Genomic DNA, 22377 nt, shown 5'->3' on the forward strand with positions numbered 1-22377 from the left:
GTAGCGGACTTTCAGGGAACAAGTTCTATCGTAGAAACGTTCGCCGTTCGTTCGATGTTGATTTAACTGTGGCCTCATTATAGCAATTGCTGCTAATAGGCTGCCATTAGTTCGAACTTGGGTCTTTCGCGGTCGCAGTCAAGGTTCTTGCTCGCGTTAATAAAGTTCGCCTCGTGTATTCCATACGTTTCCGATACTTTCGCCATACGCACGCCAAATTCTATCGTACTTTGTACGGGCGGTAACGTCCCCCTTTACGCCGCTGTCGCAGTAGTTGCCATAGCGAGAGCTACAAACTTTGAAAGTAGTACGTCGGCGGTATTGTTTCGAAGGAAACGTTTTCTATTTTAAGATAGACACGGTTATTATTCCTAGCCAGACGATCGAGTGGTTTCCTCTGTTCTGGATACGCGGCACGGTGCAGCGCGAAAAATCGATTATTAGCTTGCCACCTGTACCCTGCGTCCCATGCGCACGATAGACGATCCATTACCCAATTAACGAGGGAAGATTAATCTCAGCACGGGCATAGTTAGCGGCAGGATAGCCGCTGGCGAATAAGAAAAGGACGAAAACGAGCGCGTCGCGAGTCGAAAGTCGCCAAGGGTGTCAAGGTTGGACAATTTGGCCTCGGGCTACGTCCGCAGGATGATTTACTTGTCCGCCTGGTCGAGAAACTATTCGGTGTTGGATGTCGCGAGGAAACTATGCTCCGATTCGAACTTTGTTCTGTTGCATTCAATCCTAGCTATTCTCCCTATCCGTCGAACTTGGCTGAACGAGTCTGCAACTTTCTCACACGATTTATTTTATTATTTATTCCACCGTGTCGTGTTCCATGCGGTTGCGAACTTTTCCTTCTTCGTCCGACTATATTTCGTTTATTTGCTTTATTTACCAGTTTAAACCGAGTATCACGATACAGAATAGAGAATTATATCAAGAGCCAGTTATTCTCGAAGCAGATTGTCTGCAATTGACGGCGCAGCCAGAGAACGGATTCATTCCATACACGAAACTGTATATCCTGGGATCGCTCGCACGATCATTTACCATCTACTTGCACGAGTTGTATAATTTCGCTAATGGTATTCGTTTAATTATGCTCTGGAAATAGAGTTGTAAAATCCAGCTAATGCGACGTCAGTTTCGAAAGCGTCAGCGGACAACCTGAACCTGGACCTGATTCATTGAAACGTACGGTGTATGAAAATATTCAATGCCATCGATGTTCAAGTAAATTATATAAGAAATGTAGTTTGTGGAAAGAGAAAAAGCGTAGGAACATTGGGCGCGAAATGCTGGCAGCGTGACAGAGCGAAGAAAAAGCAAGGTACCAAAGTGCTTCTATATATAGACGCCATCGAGGTACATTAGAGAGTTAGAGTCGACGAGCAGCTTTTTTTAACCCCCTGCGATGTTAATGCTCGACTCGGAATCGTGTCAAGGACAATCTCGATCAGTCGATATCGCCGTGACTTTTCTCGGCTCATTGGAAACGAGCACGATCCGGTCGTTCCGAGTATTTAGGTTTCAGCGTCTCTTGATCGACGAAAGAAAGATGGACGAATGAAAAGGACGTAATTTCATCCGCGACGGTGGATCGAGCGGTTTGGCACAAGTTTCTACGAAATATTTCATCGACAGGAGACAACACGGATGGAATGTTTCGCGTACGTTCGTATAGCAACCGGGCGAGAGTGTTCGTCAAAGTCGCTCTCGACGCGGAAGAGCACACTTTTCACTGAAAGCGGCAAGTTCGCGTCTCCTCGTCGCCGGAGAACTGAATGGAAAGGTTGAGAAGCGCAAAGCTCGAAGCTAGACGCGCGCCTCTGTGTACGTGTACGATCCTTTTTCGCGCTTTCCTCGTTTCCAGTTGCACGATCGATTTCGCGCGTTTTTCTCTTTATGGGAACGAGCCTTAATAGATCGCGTTACTCTTTACCATAGCGGAAATGTTCCCATTTAATTTCTGTTTAGTTGTTTGTTCAAGCCTGTTTATCTTCTGTTTAGTAACGTCGATTACTTTGGAATAATTAAGAGAATAGTAGTTAAGCAAGGGAGAGAAGAAACTAAATGATATAAGCACTGGAAATACATTATCTTTCGTAGATTGATCGAACGATATCAAAAACCAATGAATATTCCTGCGCTATAATGTTGCAGAATTAAGACTAGTTTTCAAGCTTCATGCAAAGTCTCAGGAGTACCGATGCTTCCACTATGACCTGCTTTCAACCTTTGTTTTCAATAATTCAAACTTTCTCGCTGTTTGTAATACGCGGACGGCGACTTCTGTACGTGGAAAGACAGAGAGAAACGGCTTTTCATCGTCGACGTTGACGAAGTACGAGGAAATTAATTTAGAAATTCGTAGGTTGTTCGTAGGTTCTAATGTTGCCACTTTTTCCCTTTAAGTCCCTAAGAGTCCCTTTAACGAGTTAATTTCCAGCTGTGCAACGTCGCCAGTTGGTTTCATTGGGTTCTGTTGTAATTAGAGGCATCTTAACGAGACATCGTGGCACGTATACTCGGCTTGGTTGTCGCGAGGCAGCCGAATCGAAAACGCGGCAGCCACGGAACGCCGAGTCCGCCGCACGATGGAAACAATCCGGAAGTTCCATTTCCGCAACCCACAGTCTTCCCCGATTTCCTCGGCATGGGAATTCAATCGAGATACGGCCAGCTATGGCTTGGAAATTATCCATGCCCGACCGGCTTAATTCACGCCGACGATCCTTCAGTCGTCCATCCGCAATGGCGCCATCCACCCTCGGAATTCGTCGCGTCACAATTAAATGCAAACCGATCGAGCAAAGATCCATTTTCATCCAAAGGAATTAGGGAAATGAGTTTGGTATCTGTTCAAGGATTTTACGTGGGTGGAGAAAAGATACTAAATAGAGCGATGCTTGATACAAAGTTGAAATTGGATACAGTGTACCGTGTTAGAATGGTTTGTAGCGATGCTTGTTTGGCACGAGAGAATTGGAAAGGCTATGTTGTATTCAAAGCTGAACAGTTGTGAATAGCAACAGACTTGAGCAGATACTTGTACGAATGCATAACAGACGTTATACTTGTCCCTAGTATCCTTTCGATATACAGTACTAACCATAATTATTTCAACGATAAGGAACATGCTGCTAATATCGTCGATCCGTAATATTTTGGAAAAAAGTATTGGCAGAAATCGACAGCAAATTGGATATATGCAAAGAGGAAGAAACAAAGTGTCTCTCGTTTGAAACTAATTTGATATGAAAATGTCTCTTGCTCCTTACTGGAGAACGATTTGAAATTTGCCAGGTTACGATATTAGGTTACGATACTTCTTTTATGGGAAGCGTATTTCGTTTCTACTACATTTTATTTCTGTTACATTCTATTCTTAAGAGACCTTATTTATATTTCTCGGTTGCATTTACATAACCAAAATTCTGTTTCTTGTTATCTAAATATGATTACTTTCAACGTTAAACTCATTCTCAAAGGGTTGGCATTCCGGATAGCCACAAGTTTCAGAATGTAAAAAATCAAAGTAGCAAAGTAAGAAACGCTCGAAAGATTAAAAGTTGCGTAACAACGGAACGTGTTATTTCGTAGCAGAGAAAAGTATGAATGACTAGAAGAGATTGGAGGACGTATCGGGGTGTAAAATAAAGGGAGGAATTTCGGGCGTCGATCGAAAGCAATCTGGCCGGCGTGTGCAGCTTGCGTCATGCAAAGATATAGATGTAACCGAATGGTCGGTGGCTCGGGGACAGAGAGGGGCTGTGGCTGGAGGACGCGGTGCTTGATGTCGATTTCGTATATGTAAGAGGGGTGCGCGCGCGATTGTTCGGTGCGATTGAAATCACGCGAAGCTTTACTTAACGGAGAACTTGCAGATTTCGAGAGCTCGGATATATTCACCGAGCCCCGGGTTCGTCCCTTGATGGCGCTTCGGATGGTTCCTCCAGGAAGACAGACGGGGGTGAGTTTGTGACCGAAATTCTTCGCCGGCCATTCGGCCGTATAACAATTTCCCTGTGTGAAACGTCGAGGTAATAATAATAATAAAAAAAAGAAAAGAAAAGAAGAATGAGAACAGGGACGAATCCTTGGCAAAAGGCGGAGCTAAGAGCAGAAGTCTCTCGTTCGGACGAATAGAATCGGTCTCGTGCAGCGTATGTCTTTAAATGGAAATCAATTTTCAGCGGACGTAACATCGAAGCCTAAGTTTACGGTGTTAAACTGCAGGACGAGAAATACGATTTCGCTAAACACGTTCCTTTCGATTTGCACGCTACGAAATAAATTATATTGCGAATTGCGATCTCTGCTAGATTAATCGAGCCAATGATATTATAAGCGGCTGTATTATACCGAGATCGGTATCATTTGCCTCACGCGAGCCTAACGCTACTGGCACTTTTTTCATTCCCTTGGAACCCGACTTCCGTTCGGCCGATGTGCGTTAATTCGAGCCGTACGTCGCCATGCCGTACGTAACGAGGAATTCAGCGCGACGTTAATCGACCGATAAGAGTCCGATGGAAATGGTAACCAAGAACTAATAAAGTGGCAACCAATCTTCAACGATATAATCCACGGCAATTTAGAAACGTTCTCTCTTTTTATAGCACGATTGCAAAGATATCGAGAAATATTGATTAAAAAGGTGTGCGACGATCGTGGAATACAGCACCGAAGCTCGACAGCTTTTCGATAGCGGCGTATCTGTGAACCGAAGGTCGTCGTTGGTTCTCTCGTAGAGACGCGTTAAACGAAGATCGTTAAACTCGATAAGGGCGTTGTTGATCTTTACCGCGGATCCCACGCGCGTGTCAAGCGACGTGTGCTGGGATTTCATTTATGGTTTATCGTTGCATTCATGTTGGACCGCGTAACGTTGATAAAGAAGGGATACGAAGGTCGGTGATGAAAAGGCTCTCGTAAAAAGAGGGAGGAAGGACATAGCGATATATCAAGATTCGAACTTGATTCTCCGCTGAGTACCGGCGTTCTCATTGTACGTATTCGTCGAATCGACGCATCGATTTTTAAACGAAACCTCCGCTGGAACTCGTGTTTTTTTCGTTGCGTCTATTTTTTCCTTCCTATTTTCTCCTCCTTTCTCTGTTCGTTTTGTTACGGAGACACCGAGTTCCCACGACGAATTCCACTCTACGACACGCTGCAGCTTCGCGAACCTCGTTAAAACTTGTTTACGATCGCTTGTTTCAGTTTACGAGCTTTTACGCGAACTCGGTGGCTATCTACCCCCGAAGAGCATCGCACCAGCCGACATTACGCCCCTAGTTTCGAGGCTATTGAGGGTGAACGGCGCCCCCCTCTTCGACTTCTTTGTCGATGTGGATCTTTACGATCGATCTAGGTCGTCCGTCTTCTTGGACCTGCCTACGAAACATCAAGAAGACGCGTTCTTCGCGGAGAACCCGGTGAGTGTTGCAGTTCATAGTGTTGTTAGAATTTATAGCGTGTACTGCGATGTAGCTGTTTAATTCTTAGTAGCAGATGTAGATAACTCGTTGTTTCTCGCAAAGATCGTAGATAAGACTTAATTGTAAATTCTAGTGCATGGAAGCTTTCCTCTGGCGACATTACGCGATAAATTAGAATATCGGGAAATTTCAACGCATTCCCGTAAAATCTGCTCGGCGATTAATATCGGCTAATCAATTTATTAACCAAAGGAACCGATTTATTAACCGATTCAAAAGTTGTCGAGATCGTAGTTACGCACGATACACGTTGCGTTATCTACGAGCTCCATCCAACTTATTTTTCTACATCTCGCTCGCATAACAAGCTTCGCTATTTCTACACGGTTCTCGCCACCATTAAGCCAACCGGGATTCCCATCCTGCATTTTCTCAGCTGCGCAACAACATTTTCCCTGCGTAATCTGCCTAATCTCGCAGCGTCCATCGATTTCGCAGGAAATTAACGAGCGGGATCGCCGCGTTTGCTTGCGCTATCGAGACTCCAGGGATGAATACTTCTCGGTCGGGCTAATTGATTGCGCGATTAAGCGGAGAAGCGTCGGTTAATTCCTCAAGCAAATGTGTGGCGAGTTACGGCGCGAGCATAAATCCTCTTCAAGGTTTCGGAAAATGCGATTGTTTGTGGCCGAGATCGGCTGTCACACGTTTATTATTTTATAATAATTATAGCGTCGACATGCTCGCGACGGTTTAGGTGAAAAATAGAGGAGAAACGTCTTCGTTATACGGTGGAACCGTTTAATACCAGGCTTATCGCCCATTTGACGGCATAAGCCTGTGCATGTGGCGCTTGGCTTTGAAAATCGATCGAAGGCTGGATCCAAGCTCTCGCGTTGTTTCTTCTCGAATGAGCGCGCGAAAGCTGTGACTAAATAGTGTTCTTTAATCGTCTATAAATTAATTATCGAAACATGAGCTCGTTAACATGGTGTACTCGCGGCACCTGCGGTTGCAACTTTCAGTATGTATTTTTTATATCGAACGTGGAACTGGCTACACGTTCGTTAACGGCAACGTACTTTCCTGACGATGTGATGGCAGATAGTCCGCCGTTATTTAACCTTATCATAATTTATGACGGCTCAGTGAAAGCTTTGGCATACGCGGCAGGTTGCTTGAGCGAGTGTTTGGAAAGTCGATAGCAGGCTACTCAAAGTCGTCGAGCTACGTGCGGACTACGAGTGTGTAAGTTGTCGACGATATGATTGTTCAGAGGATGCGGCAGATAGTTTGCTAATGGCGAGCGATACGGCGTTGCATTGCCAAGCAACAGAGACCTTGTTTTTAAAGGATTTGGTCACAGAGTGCGAAAGACACTGATGCCTCTTGGTAAGCTGACTGTGAGGGATCGCACACGGGCACTTACCTTGGAATCTCAAAAGAGCGGAGCAACCCATAAAAATTTCTAACACGTGTGTCGGCCAGAGTGAACCGTATGAGTCTATAGAGATTTTATGAAAAAGCAACGTTCAAGATCGATCATTGATGATCGCTTTTTCGCAACGGTACAAGCTAGCGAATTGAAAGTAACTGTAGCGTGACTAAAACGAACGCTCTCGACGATGTACCCAACTAACGATGATTAACTGATTTCCTTTTTATCGTATCACTTCTATATTAAGTCCGCAGATTAAAAGAATTTGTCCACCTTTAAAGCGTCGTACTTCAACTCCCACAATATTAAAAACTATCAACTAAATATTAAGTATACTCGATATTCTATGCGACAAGGCCAGGGATTACGAATAATTCTGGTGAGTTAATTTGTAATTAACGGCAGGAAAAAGTTCCGGTGTACGATGGTGTCTGCGAAAGTTTGCAAAGCTTCTGAAAACGATGGCAGTTCGATCCTGCGCTACGTGTATCGAGCCGCGTTCCAAGGCGGAGAACGTGCCAGGCATTAATTATTCGGCCGGTTCTTTCAACTGTTTCCCATCGTCATCACGTCTCGCGCGATGATCGTGTTCGGTAAACTGGTAGGTCCCTTCCGGCAACTTCCGTCGAGTGCTACGAAACCAGAATTTATCGGTCGGCGTACTCGTCGAGGATATTCGTGGAAGAAAGGCTACGGGAAAGACGTTGTGAAAAAGGATCTCGAGAAAGAAACGCGTTGACCGTAAGTTCTCGTTTTGTCGCGTGGAAAATCTTCCTCCGAGTCTATCCCCTTGAAGACAGACCCGAGTACAGTGAGCTAACGAAAAGCGCGCGAGGTTCGAAGACGAGGCACGAAGAAAGCAGGCGCCGGCCAATTTGACGAGAAAATTTTCGTCAACGGCGGAGGTCTGACCGGAATCGGATTACCCTATGAATTTCGGATGCTAATTACAAGGCCTGAGGACGAAATTGCAGCGGCGAAGTTCATTGGACCAGAAGAGGGACGACCCTTTTCAGATTAAAGAGAACTGGTTGATCGGCAGTCCGATGTGATTAAGTTTCTCGTTAAAGTTTCGCGATACCGATCTCGCCCCTCGCATTGTTTCCTATAACTTTGACTTATGCCAGAGCTGCAGATTCCCCCGCTTAATTGTTGCAAAGAATCTTTTAGAAAACAAGTGCTTGCTTTCTGTGAAAGGTGAAGTGTAAGTATGAGTGGCACGGATGGAGAGAATATTGCGGGAAACGGTGTCCGTGCACGAGGAGTCGGAGGCTCGAGACGCTTCGAGTGCGTCTCTCGATGCTCCTTCGCTGAGTCGAGGGTTTTCGAGTAGTTTTCAGCTGTTCACCGTCTTAAACAAGATCGTGATGTTCGATCGACGAGTCTTTCTTACTCGTTCTCTCTCGAAAACCCTCTGTCGATTCTCTATTTCTCTGGGAAATAGAGAAAAGCCTAAAAGCAGCAGACCATAAGCGCAGATTCCTCGTTTCGTCGCTCGTAGGGAAGAAGGTTCTCTCGTCGAATTTCCGTTCTGGTTAACGCTCTTTCAAAGAACGTCATATCCATTCTTAGTCGGACAAAACGCGCGCACAGGGAATTAATTACGGAATGATAAATTAAAGCACGGTGGCGTATTAACCGCCAGATAATTTCCGCGGCTGACAGGACTTTTTTAATAAAAGCCTAGGGAGACGTTGAAAAAGGGGCGTTCGGACATTCGCTGGAAGCTTGGCACGCTGCATAAAACGGTGCATCGGGGCGCAGCTCCCGCTGGATGTTCCCATCTCAACGCGTCGACTCTTTTGTCTGACGAACCTCCTTGTGATTGTGATAAGAGCTTAAGGCTGAGAGGATTTTAATACTTAACCTCGACGTGAAAGGGTACAAGCCCTGATGATACTTTAACTTGTCTGTTAGTAGACCGGTTGCAGAGAAAATGGCTGACGGACACACCGACGAAAAGAATCAACGCAGGACTCTGGTATTCTTTTCTTTCTCGCGCTCTCGTTGGTGCGAGTTTGTGGTATCGAGTTCGGTTTTACCGGTATCTTGTTTCGTCCAATTCTGTCGTACACTGGTTCGCGAAAGTATCTCAACATTTACTATAAACAATTTTTATATACACACGCGTAGATTACGTGCTTATGCACGTGCTGCATACTGTGACGATTATGTTGGTCCAATTCGAAAGCCACGTGAAAACGTATATGAAAGCTGCAAGATATTTACCGCAAACATATAAAAGTCGGTTTTACTGCAAACATATTCCATTGAGTTTACTTTTATGCTAATAATAGTAGGAAGTATGGCAAGTTTTTCCACCAATCTTTGACGATTTACAATGAAATAGTTCGAAGTATGAACATGGTATTATGTAGATTCAGCGCGGAGAATAAAACGAAATCGACTTGTAATTAACTTCTCACGATGATAAAGTTTGTCCCATCTATGCGAGTCCTTGTTACGCTTACACCTGTATCGCTAAGATCATCCTTATCGTATGAATGCAGGCAGGAAGCACGTGTTCGATAATGTTGGAGCCACGAATTCAATATCGGCGTCGTTTCGGTCGGTAAGGAGCCAGCAGCACGTTGAATTTCAATCAAACGCTACGGCTCGTGACGAGCTCGTTGTGGATGAATAATGGCTCGATTCTTGATCGACGTGGTAAATGTAGCATATTTGCAGATCGATGCTCGATCGATGCATTCCTTCTATCTTTTACGAGATCGCTCGAGATACCTTGGAATAGCTCTCTTCCGAAGGAAGTAGAAAAATCCTCGTTGAATTAAACGTTAAACAAAACTTTCAAATAAAACCAATTTCTATCGTATAAGACGAATCTTTCCATATTTTGTTCAAACTTGAGATATCTTTGAATGTTAGAAAAGTAGAATTCCACGTCGAAGACTACCGAAAGAACGTAGCAGTGTTAGGATCGAGCTTGAACGTAGGTTCAGAAATTTCCAACAGATTATCCGTAATTCTGTCAATGTCTCGCGGAGCGCGAACGAAGCGAGCGCGATACGAGAGGCGATAAGCTGTGGCTGGAAAAATAACATAAATCGCGGAGCAAAGAGAGCAATGGGTGGGGAAACTCGGCCAGAACCGGGAAGCCGGAAGGCTGGAAACGAAGAGGAAGTCGGCCGGGGTTCGTGTAGCTCCGTTAGCTGGATGCCAGATACGCGGACTACGCTAGACGCGGCTGCTAGGGCAGACAGAAGAGTAGGACAGACTGGAGCCAGGAACTTCAACCGGCGAGGTGTACGTCGAAATAGTCGGAGCTGGTTGGCCGACCGCCAAAGTCCTCGGCTCACATCGAACAACTATCTTCCTAATTTTCCATTTTCCCCGCACAGCTTGACCTTCCGATCCGGCGCCTTCTGCATCACCACCCGTGATTTCTTCTCTCTCCATATTATTTGCTAATCATCGCGAGTTTCAAAATCGTCGGTTTTCAACGATTTAAGTGACAACGTTTGAAAATTCACGAAAAGATCGCTTGGATGGTCGATTGGCAATTGCAGATTACTCGTCAACGTATCGTTTTGTCTGTACTTTATTTCATAAGAAAAGTTTCCTGCGCAAGATACTAAGTAGCCCGCGAAGATGTCCGAACGCTCGTAGAAGTCTTTCGTGAATACATTACGCGTGTCACACGAGACATTTTTCAATCTTATTAGCATGGTTATGAACGTCGACTGAAATTACTGAAATTTCTATATACATTTTCAGAGTGCTTTCTGATCTTACCAACCTAATCGCAACAGTCGTATCTCGTTACGATGATACTGAAACTACAAAGTGTTTTGCACGTATAACACGTACAATACGCGGATAAAGGCTTTCTGTGGCAAAAGTGCAAATATTTTCGCGAACAATTGTAACTCGAACATCCGTAAAAATATGCTTCTTCCCATTTCGTTTGACCATTTTTGATGCTGTTCGTTGATTCTGTTTGGTCGAAGTCGCGGGAATTAACGAGTACTCGCAAGAGGCGCATAAAAGGTAAATTATAAAACGACAGATCGGGGAACAGTTGTTTTGCTGTTTCTAATCGTTTTTTAATACGCCAATAACCGGATAAAGGTTATGCGTGTAGAGGGAAATTGCATGCGCGATTAATTGCTTTAAACAAACAAACGATACAGCGCATACAGAGGAGAATTTTAATCGCGCGACTGTTCCTGTTTCGATTGTAGCCATTTCAGAGGGCAAATTACATCGATGTGCCGCGTCGCGTTTCGTGCGGACGTTCCATTTCGTAACGAGCAAGAGTATCGTTTCATTATGCTAACGAAATATCGATTATGATAATGCACGGAGTCTGATTCGACTGTGTAGAATTACTGTTACGACGAGCATGATACGCGACTGGCCTTGTCGCAGTCGCTGTTAACGTGTTTGTCCTAAACATTTTCATATCCAGATTACGCGACCGGCAAGTGAAACCGGCTCTAAGTGAAAAATGTTACGAATCGTAACAAATTCAATTTTTGGAACCGTGACTATCTCGTTTGTATTATACTACGAGTTAAAGTTATTTGAGCCGAGTTAATCAGTTTACCTGGCATCTAATTGAAGAAATTCGCTTATCAATCATTTTTAAGCGAGCTACGTCCGAAAATTGAATATCCAGGCTTACAATTAGAAACGTTACTTTTTGCTCGTTTTATTTATTTACGTTCTAAAGCGTTCTACCGCGTGCAAAATCATGTATTATCCATAAAGATGGTACCTGTGAACGATCTATCGTGTTCCTAGCGGTGCCATTAAAACACCTCGTTAGTAACTATTTCCTGCACTGTCACTGATTTACCGGCTCGATCTCCATGATTAATGGAACGTTCGTGTTGCGGTCGACGTATTTCATCCGCGTTACGAATCATTAACAAAATCGATTAATTGATACCGCGATTATATCGTTCGAGCCTCGTTGTTTTACGCTTCTTATCCGATCAAGAGAGACAAACTTCTTTGTCTCGTCCCTTTAACACTTTGACTGTCACGTTGCTGCTGTGATACCACGTTGGTCGTTGGTGACCGGAGCGCTTCAACTTCTTGCAATTGTAAAAATTGAATGAAAATTGACAGTTAGGGCATTTTGAATATAACCGATAAATAGAAGATACTTTGAAATAAAAAGTGCCCCATTGGACAATTAAACATTTTTATTAGAACACCAATAAAAAAAAAAAATGAGAACAAATATCGCATCTAACGGTGCACTGTGTTAAAACACTTTAAAAATAAATGTGGCACATCAATACAATCTGAACAATAGGTGGTCACCTTTTTGGTCCGATTCTTAGCAATTTTTGATCTTAACTATTTAATATTCTTTTTTATAGCACTCTCTGCAAAATTTTCGTACCAGGTACGCTTGCCCTTCTTTCTTCTGCATTTCGTGTCGCACAGTTAGAAGTGTGCACATACCTTATTATTGTACTAGGTTGTCCCAAAAGTTTCTTTCTTTTTATACGGAATTAGTGGGTGCACAACATGTTTTGTTTTGTATTATTTTATTGAATTATGTACGATCCATTTTGGAATAATAAAACAAAGTGGGTCATATACAATTCAATAAAATAATATAAAAGAGAAAATGCTGTGCATCTATCATTTCCTCATAAAACGAAAGGAACTTTTCGGACAACCTAGTATATAGAATGAGTAAATACTGTTTACTAATATCTTCCACACGTTCCAACAATGTATTCTGGACGTTTTGCTTACGACGAAATAACGAATGCGCATGGTTTGTTGAAATAAACGAAGCCTCGTTATAATATGTTGCTATCAACTGTTACCAAGGCGCCACAGTGGCCACCCGTGGCCACAGGTAAGATAAACGGTCCATTGGGGAAGAACGTTGTCTTACATCATCAGTTTATTATTATTTCGCTATTATATGCTTTGAATAATAAAAATATTCCCGTGGTGTCCTGAGCGAAACATGTGATTTCCACGTGGCAGTCAAAGTGTTTAATACACGTTGGCGTGCATACGTCGCTGTCGATAATTGCTTTCACACGAATCCTCTGTTTCGAAGATATTGCGGATCAGCGAACTAAATAAAAGATAAATAAAGAAACGAACGAATCGATAAACTTGAGACAGGAATTAAGAAAGAGTTGTCAAAGCATTCTGCTGTCGGATGTTTGCGCAATTTCATCCAATAAAAACGTCCGCGTCTCTCTGTTAAACTGGGAAGTGCACGATAAAAGGGTGAAATTAGCTGAACTAATTTTTGCCGGGCAATTAAGCGCTGCCGCCGTGGCGTTGAAACGGCAACGACGCGTAACCCCGCGCAATGCGAAATCCGTTCCATTTTAAGAGGTTCGAGTTTAAAGCGTTTAGTGTTTCTCACCGCGTGTAAATAGTGGAGAGAAAAGCGATACGAGAAAAACAACTGCCGAGGCTTCATTCCCACCGATTCGTTGAGCGTTTACGCCTTTTAGCGCGACTCTGCGTGAATTTTCCAGCGTCGATTCCGCTGCAACGTATTCCTAGCACGAAGTCGAACGTCGGATCGTTTAAACGAAAGGAAATATTTGTTCTGGAAACAAATTGGCCAGGAATATCGCGATTAATTTAACGCGTCACGTTTACGTTTCCTCTCGTTATGGACTCGATGTATCATGGAAGATAGTTTTAGTAACCACTAGCGTAGATAATCGACGATTAGCTGAATCTACTGTGTCGTGTCACAGGAAGAACGATTACGATGGGCCAAGGCGTACTCGATGATGGAGAAGCAGCGAAAGAGGGCGGTCCACGAGGAAAGCCGAGCTTACACCATGATCAAGGTACGTGAGTAATTGTATCCTGACAGCCGAGCAAATTTCCTTCGCTACGCCAATCTTTACACGCGAACCTGCGGAACATATGATTTTTCGTCAAATGAAATACCGATGCGTTTCAGTCGACGGCATGGAAAAAATATTTCCTCAAAACTCGACAGCAAAATGATGGAACAGGGTCTCCCTCTGTACGAAAGGACAGGTTTTTTTCAAAATGTGCGCGAGTATTTTGCTCGCGTTTACGTTCGTATTTCGGTAGCCGTGCCACGCAACGTGGTAGCAATATATCACGCTATCAGTTTTGGCCGGACGATCGTGACGTGTTGTCTGCGTGCTCTACGACTTTCCCGAATTACTCGATAACAAGTTTGGCCACGGCACGACCGTCGTAAATCCTCGTTGCTAATAAACGAAATCTCTGCCATTTTTCCTCGCGTTCTTCGTCTTTTTAATTCGATCCGCTTTTATATCTCGGTCGAGGAAGCATCGACCTTCCAACATTTTAACGGAAATGTGGCCGGTTAGGTGCTCTCGGTCATTCGTTTTCCATCGTCTAAATTTACTCGCGATGGCGATTCGATCGCGACGAGAGTAGAACGCAGCGAAACGTTACTAAACAAACGTTACGAATAAACGAGCTCGTGTACGATTCGAGCGTATACTGCGTTGTTGTTTCGATTTCCTTTATCGTGGGCTGCCAGTGAGCATATAGAGGCGGATAATTGCACCCCCTCCCCTTCTGAAATTGGGACGCAGCCGATCAATACGAATTAAACTCGCGCCAATGCGATCGAAATTATTATTAATTTCGTGCTACCCGGATTCCAGCTCTCGTCTTCGAGAACCATGGCCAGGCACTTGGAACCCCTCTCGAATATCAATTAATATGTTGGGAACTGGTTCTAGTTTGCTCGGGGGTAGGAGTAGAGCAATCGAGCGTTTCGCTACGATGACTGATCGACCGGTCTTGCGGTTTCTCTGCTTCGATGTAATGGATGAGTACAAATTATGGTTGCATTCGGAAGACTGACGTATTGGTCGAGTTTCCTGAAACGTATTTAGTTCAACGAAACCGTTGTTCCGTTGTTCTACCTATCGATGCTTTTCGTATTACGAAAAAATTAATCGAATCGTTCCATTTGTTAAGGATTAGCTCATAATACGCGTCGATTTATATATACATAAGTTGGTAACTTAAACGACAAATCTCAAGCGACACTTTTGCGTGTCGATCTTTGTGTTTGTTGCAGGATTGTTTAGAATTGATTAGAAATTTGTCTGTACTACTATGCTGTACGATATAGCAATAAGATTAGGAAATGTAAAAAGGAGAAGAAGACGAGCCAACATTCGTGGCAATACGCAGCTCGTCTTACACGTAACCTTGCAATACTCGAGATCGACGCTCAACGGAGTTTACAAAACCTGATCGAGGATGCAGATTTTTCTCATTTTCCGTGGAATGTAAATGCGTGGCGAAGAAGCCTGCGACTCGAGACGTCAGGTACACGTGACCCACTTGTCAGTGCTGTCGAAATCTCAATCTCGATATTAACCGCTGATCGCCGTGCCGATCCGATCCAGAAGTATTCGCGGTATGGTATGCGGCTTGGCATGATCGATCGAACGTCGGGAACCTAATTAGGTTGGCTGTACCGTCGTATAAATCCAGCCTAGTCGAGTACTCCGTTATATCGTGCTATTTAAACGCGAACTTACATAAAAGAAATAAAAAGAAAGAAGATCACCGGGTCGAAACGAACGCGATATCCAACGCTGCGAAACGATATCTGTTGCGTGGAATCGTTCCGCTGGTTTCATTGATCGCGAGAATATTCGCGAGAGTAGAAGCTTGAATTCATAAGCTCGGCAAGTGTTGATGGAGGATTATAAATGATTCGCGACAAAGCTCTGTCATGTCGTGCTAGTGGAGTCGCGAGGATTTGTAAGACGCTTGAGAACCGTGCAAGTACGTGTGCGCATATTTCAAGCGTTATGAGACGTACATACCTGATCATTGTGTGTGTGTGTGTGTGTGTGTATACAGTGTACGTAGACGGGGATGGGATCTCTTGAGGGTGAATAGTGCGTGACGAGCGAAAATCCAAAGGGCGAGTTGAAAGTAAGGGTTCCGAGAGGAAACGTTGTGCTGTATCCTGGTGGGCGTTGGAAAGCAGTGGATGAATAGGTGGTGAAAAATATTCATTGACAGTATATTTGCTACTGGCTTTTGCAAATAGCGAACAGTGAAGATCTCAATGATTTGGCCGACACGAACGTGGCATATCAGGTATGTAAATGTGAAACCGGAATTTGCCTATAGATGGGCCCTAGCTGATAATGTAGTTATCACTAAACTGCGTCATTGATGCCAAAAGTCTTTGTTGACATCTCACAAACATTTTCGACTCAGAACAATACAAGTTTCATACAACAGCATAGTTTGTAATAGCGTTGAACATGTCAAATTTTGTGCCTGGAAACTACGATTTGCGGACAGCATTGATTTTCTGTTACCATTTGAAGAAAACTGCTGCAGAATCGCATCGAATGTTTGTCGAAACTTACGGTGAGCATGCTCTTGGTAAATCACAGTGTTTTGAGTGGTTTAAAAAATTCAGAAGTGGCAATTTTGACGCGAGGAACGAAGAACGTGAAAGACCAGCGAAAAAGACCACCGAGCTGTTAAAACCTGGCGAAACCGTTAATACTGAGCGTTACCGACAACAAATGATCGATTTGAATCGAGCTTTGCGTGAAAAACGACCAGAATATCAAAAAAGGCAACACAAAGCAATTTTGCTTCATGATAATGCACCATCACATACAGCAAAACCGGCCAAGGAAACGATTGAAGCGTTCAGTTGGGAAATATTTTTGCACGCGGCTTACTCACCAGACTTGGCTCCGTCCGATTACTATTTATTTGCATCGATGGGACACGCACTTTCTGACCAGCACTTCACTTCTTACGAAAATGTACGAAAATGGCTCGATGACTGGTTTGCCTCAAAAGAGCGACAGTTTTTTTGGCGTGGCATCCACCAATTACCAGACAGGTGGGAAAAATGTATAGCTGGCGACGGGCAATACTTCGAATAAAATATTTTTAATCATTTTCATACAATAAACGTGTATTTTCTATACAAAAATTCCGGTTTCATATTTACATACCTGGTAAGTGTTAGAAATCTTAAAAAACGAACGCTGGTAAGGGCGTAGGATTTATTCGTAGAACTTGAAACGATCAATTGTCTTTGGCGAGACGAACCGCTGTACCGAAAGGGAATTTAGAAATTCGAAACAAGTTTGCCCGCATGGAAAAAGCAGCCGTCTGTACGAGCGCCGACCCGATAACGAAATCGCTTCTCGGCCAAAGATAAACTGCATCGAAGTTTTCGCCTGGAGCAGTTACGTTTACCGAGCCGCTTTTTTTCCTGCCAAAGACAACCCCTTCCTCTAATTCTAGACGAACTTCCGTTCGATCGACGTTACTGGAAATAGTTTTCAGACGGATTCGTAAGCGCAACAGGAACGCACGCTGTATCAGGATCAGATTACGTTTGGAAACTTCCAACTTGGCGTGTTATCTATCCCGAGGTAACGATTGTTTCGGCGAAACAGAGTTACCGTGCTAATGGAACGAGAGGGGAAGAAATCGAGGAGAAATTGGAAAGACGAAACGATCTGTTCTACTTCGGTTTATCGGAACGAGCGCGACTAAATTCGGAAACTTCCGTCCGGATGCTTTTCGAATAAATTTAAAGAAACTGCTTCGATATCTTGATGGGGCGCTGATTTCAACCAAATCATCGCGTTAGCCTTTGTTGGAGAAGTATATTCGTCAAAGCGTCATTTACGAAGGCCGTGTCATTCGGAACGTTTCATCGTTATGCAAGCGATCGCGCAGTACGTCATAGGAATTTTCATGCGGCAGGTGTAATCGAATTTGGTAGAAAATTCCGCGAGCATCGATCGAGTGGGCGTCGAAACGTCAAAATTTGCAGCATCCTCTCACGCCTGCAATAATTCGCTTCGTTATAGCGTTATTTGGCATTATGCCTTGGCATAGGTTTCACGGTATCCGAACTCGAACACCACCGGAAGCGATCTTAGCAAATCACTCGTAGTATTACGGTTCCACCACCGGAATTAATTCTAAGCTAAGTGTGTTGTATCGCGAGACAGTTATGGTGCACCGCGGTGAACTATGCGCGTAATTCGTGCCAACTTCTTCGTCGAACTTGGCCAGTAAAGTGACTCGCTGATAACGTCGAATTCTCGAACGGTACTCGAAGCGCATTAGGGGCAACCATCTTTATCGAAACGACTCATGAATGTACTGTAAGCTGACTCGATTTCAAATTGTTGACCGAAAGTTCAACGACGTCTTTTGCTTGGCGAGCGCCAAGCAGACTTTCCCAGAAACTAGGGTCCATGAATCATCCGCGAGATGTACCCTACTTATCTCAACGAAGCACAAAGTTCAACAAAACGGCTGGACGCGATATCGAGTGTAGAACTAACCCTCCTGTCTGCCAGTAAAATATGCAGCAAGGTCGTTTCGCATCAAGTACCGTACATATATTTATTCCGTTACAGCGTTTTGTCCAATGTCAGGCTTTCATGAATTATACCGAACTGGCAATTTCTAAGAAAACGTAAGACCTACGGAGACAGGCGAATAAATGTATCCATCGTTTCGTCACGCTCCAGGCTGCCGAAACTTTTCCCCAGGACGATTTGTCGTATACCTTTCCCCCTAGGTTGACGCTGCTACAAAAATTCGAACGTCCCACGGGGAAATGCCGAAGAACCGTGAACCCTCCATTGAAATCGTATTTGATACACGGAACTCCGTACGGAGGAGAGTTGGTCCGACGAAGAACGGGAAACTGACACGAGAAGGGAAAGGAGGCGAGCAACTCGGCTGCAAAGTTCTTAGTTCCACAACAAGGAGATCTCGTTCTGCATTTTGTCCTAATTCACTCGCTTGTTTCCATCCTTCCGGGAAAGCGACTATAAATCAGTGCTGAGAACACGACGCGACGACGTCGAGATAAATTTCAATTTCTCCGTTCGAAAAATTCCCCGTCTCTCGTAAATCGATCGGAATTTCCTTCCAGAAGCACCGAACTGGCGAACATTGAAATTTGTGTTGTTTGAATGTAGGATACGACATCGATTCGGTTAGTCAAGACAAATCGTGATTCCAGTTGTCTTGTTTGGGACTCTGACGACTCTATTCGAACGGTTGATTTCGGTCAGTTAACCGTGTCGCGAGAAAAGAGCAGTTGAAATTGCGACCACTTAGAATCCCGTATTTAGGAGACTGCAGTAATGTACGTTCCATTGACGTCGATAGCTACCAAAGAAATAAAAATCCTTTCGCGATCGTACGTTTCCACTGAGTGTAGATTTTATAGTTCCATATACGAGCGTGTGTGTTCCCATTTCTTTTTCACTCCTGCAATAGTTATACACGCGAGATTATACTTAATGCTGCCAGCGAAAGCTATCCTTGTCGTTTCACGATCGGTTTACGTTTGTATGGATGTCAAATGGAGGAAGAATGTTTCTGAAAATTCCTGTAATGGAATGTAAAAATGCAACTGACCACGTTCTATCGTGTTTTAGTCAGACTTGACAATTCCTTTGGTTGCACCGATAACACTTCAACTTGTTACTTTTATTCGCAATTCTTTTCCGTTTTTTCTTTTCTTTTTCAATGTCATATCGGTATCTCGTAATTTGCAGTACGTAAAAGTTGGTGCTTGCCACTATTACCCGACTCTCAATTAGAGCTTGTAATATTCGCACGTGATATTTTTCAATTTCACTCGTTATCACAGCCGAGCTTGGGATCTGTCACCATCCTTTAATTAGAACTTGCAAATTTTTACTCCTCGTGGTTTTCAACATCCGTGTCGTTTAATAACGAAAAATCTGAGCTCACGAGTTTCTACGATTTTATAGCTCCGAGGCAGACTTAAAATTAACGCACACAAATTAACTGCACTCAGTTTGTACAAAGAGAAGCCAAACATTTCCCGGTAAGCTCGGATCGTGTAACATGCAGATTCGCCGATGCTGGGAGAAAATTTTACTGGCAACCTGATTCCCGAGAGATGATCGGCCGTACAAATTCGCGCAAGAGTTATTGCGCTGTCCGGAAAAATATATCGTAATAAAACACACGGTACGGCAGCTTTCATACGAACAGGTTGGCGCGGTGTAACGCGTTTAGATATATGTCTTTTGTGTGGAATGAAGCTGAGCCCCGTGTCTTTAATTCAGGACGCGCCATACCGCAGAAATACGATCGTCCCAGTCTCGCGCATCAATGCACTAAATCATAGCCTTAAAAAATTACGCTTCTTTCGAAGGGTGCATAACTTCGTGCCGATTTATACCTCGTTACATCGATCCTGTCGAGCTGCAGCTTCCACTCTGTTTCCTAAATCGTCACGCGTTTCTCTCTGTCAAACTTATTTTATACAGGGCAACAACAGCAATTTACGACATATACTAATCAAGTTTGCAAATTTATCGAGGACGAAGCGCCGCATCAAATAATTCTACTCTACATTTTCCATTTATTTTCTCGTATTTTTCGTATCAATCGTATCAATCGTATTTTTCACCGGTCGTTAAGAAATCTTTGCGTAATTGGATATTTTGGAACCATCGACGCGACAACGTTCACGCGTTCCTTGCTGAAAGGATATAGCGTCTAGATGCGCACCGGAGTGTGCCAGATATCCTGTTCGAATTGTTGGTCCGCGATGCGACGATGCTTTAGAAATAATTACAATATCATCTTCCCTGCAGGACATCGACGACGAAGAAATCGGACAATCAGAAAAGATGCAAACCAGACACGGAGGACCGACTCTCGTAATCTGCAGCGAGAGAACGGAGACTTTTCCGACTGTATTAGCAAGGTGCTGCATTTCCATGAAGTTAGTCGAGTAAAAATGAAGGAAACGCGCGTTCCATGATTACAGGCGAAGGCGAGAAAGAGAGAAGGTGGAACGATCTGCGAGATTGCGAGACTGCGATCCGAGGGAGGTCTTCCGCTCGATTTCGCAATATGAATCAGTAAATGAAGAGCGGCGCGCATGGAACGGGAAAGCCTACACGAGGGCGGCAAACAATCTCATAGAGAATCCGATGCGAACAGAGTGAAAAGAACAAGGGAAAGGGAGCAAGGTCGATAAGCCCGAGCCGATGAAAATTCGGGAGAAGATCAATTTTCTTGGAAGTCGTCGTGACAAAGCGCAGATAACGCGTACCCTGTCTACCGCGTCGCGTTAATCGTTGACCGTTTTCACTTTGGCTGTCTTCGACACGTTCTCGTTCCACCGTGTTTCTATAGAAGAACTATACTGCAAGAACTATAGAAGACTAAAGATCATAACGAGCAGCTTCTTATTGATCTTTTAATTTTGATGCTATGATTTTCATTTAAGAAGCGACGTGGTTGAAGAGTGTACAACGATAGGGGGTCGTTCAACTTTGGAACGTTGTATTTTTAACGATGCCAGTGCGACGATGCTTGCAACGGTAGTTTTCACTTAATTAATTTGATGGAAGTTTTAAATAGATCGCGACGGAGCTGGTTGGCCGACGAATTTGCACACGACCAGATCGAGGATGCGTGGAAATCAATCAATGCGACTCATGAAAATCGAACGACATCCTCCGGAGAAACGTATCTACCGTCGCGCGGGTGAAACTGTCGGATTTAATTTGCGTAATTGATTCATCCGGCGACGTTGGCCGACAAATGGTGCGCGTTGAGGAACAAACGTAGCGCAGCTCGTGACGCGAATTTTCCTCGAAAATGCATCACGAACGGACCAGTATACGGCAAAACAAATTTAACTCTCGGCCTAGTTCAGTCGGCGGATGAGATAAATTCTTTCTTTTCTGCAACTGCAATTAAACAAGGACCGAAAGTGGTAACGAAATTGTGAATTCAGCGGCCGCGTAAATGAAGTGGGGGCTGGCCAGAACTGCTCGTTGGATACTTGAAAAGATGTTTCCCTTTCAGCGCGTTCGAGCAGCTTGTTTCGGAAAATATACTCGAAGGAAAGAGCCACGCGGAAGAAAACCAAACTGGGAAAATTATAACGCGGAAACAGGTAGCTTTAATTAACTAGCCTTCAACGATGCCTTCAACGTGAACTGGAAATTAGCAGCACGAGCAATACGCGAACTGTCTAACTCATCTTAATACAATTGATAACGTTCATCTATTCAGGCTATTGTTTGAGCAAGTACGATTTTTCAAAGAAACAACAGTCCTGTCGAGCTATTCATACGATAACACGCCATTGAACGATACTTTGCCATGTCGAAGTCGTTCAAACTCGAGTCAAATCCGCTCGAAGATCGTTCCCATTTTTCACGGTCTTTGATGACAAGCAGATAGGGACATTAATCAGCCATTGAACCTGAATAGAAGCATCGAGAGTCTATATGTCGGCGTTAACAAACGATTATATCGTTTTTGTAATTTTCTATCGGTTCTGGTCGAATTTTTCAGCAGTGACGAGCGTGCCAGCGTCCATTGTTCCCACGAATCGGTAAATTTCGTGAAAGCGCATCGTTTGAAGCAGCACCGACGCCAGACAAGCAACGTCGCGATCGAGCGAAATTTCCTCGAGATAGCAATAAAGAGGTC

At 43.9% G+C, this 22377-nt stretch overlaps 1 protein-coding gene across 3 annotated transcripts in view; it reads left to right on the forward strand.

Moving 5' to 3' along the window:
- LOC138186098 (neprilysin-1) overlaps positions 1–22377 on the forward strand; it is a 74906-nt gene that overhangs the window by 35078 nt on the left and 17451 nt on the right. For 2 of the 3 annotated variants that reach the window (XM_069125618.1, XM_069125620.1), the window contains 2 exons: positions 5230–5444; positions 13599–13694. In XM_069125618.1, coding sequence (XP_068981719.1) covers positions 5230–5444; positions 13599–13694 — 311 coding nt within the window. The remainder of the gene's footprint in view (positions 1–5229; positions 5445–13598; positions 13695–22377) is intronic. The other variant, XM_069125619.1, reaches the window with a different exon arrangement.

Source organism: Bombus flavifrons, chromosome 13, assembly GCF_040668555.2.
Source record: "Bombus flavifrons isolate JBK064 chromosome 13, iyBomFlav1_principal, whole genome shotgun sequence".
Classification (NCBI taxonomy): domain Eukaryota; kingdom Metazoa; phylum Arthropoda; class Insecta; order Hymenoptera; family Apidae; genus Bombus; species Bombus flavifrons.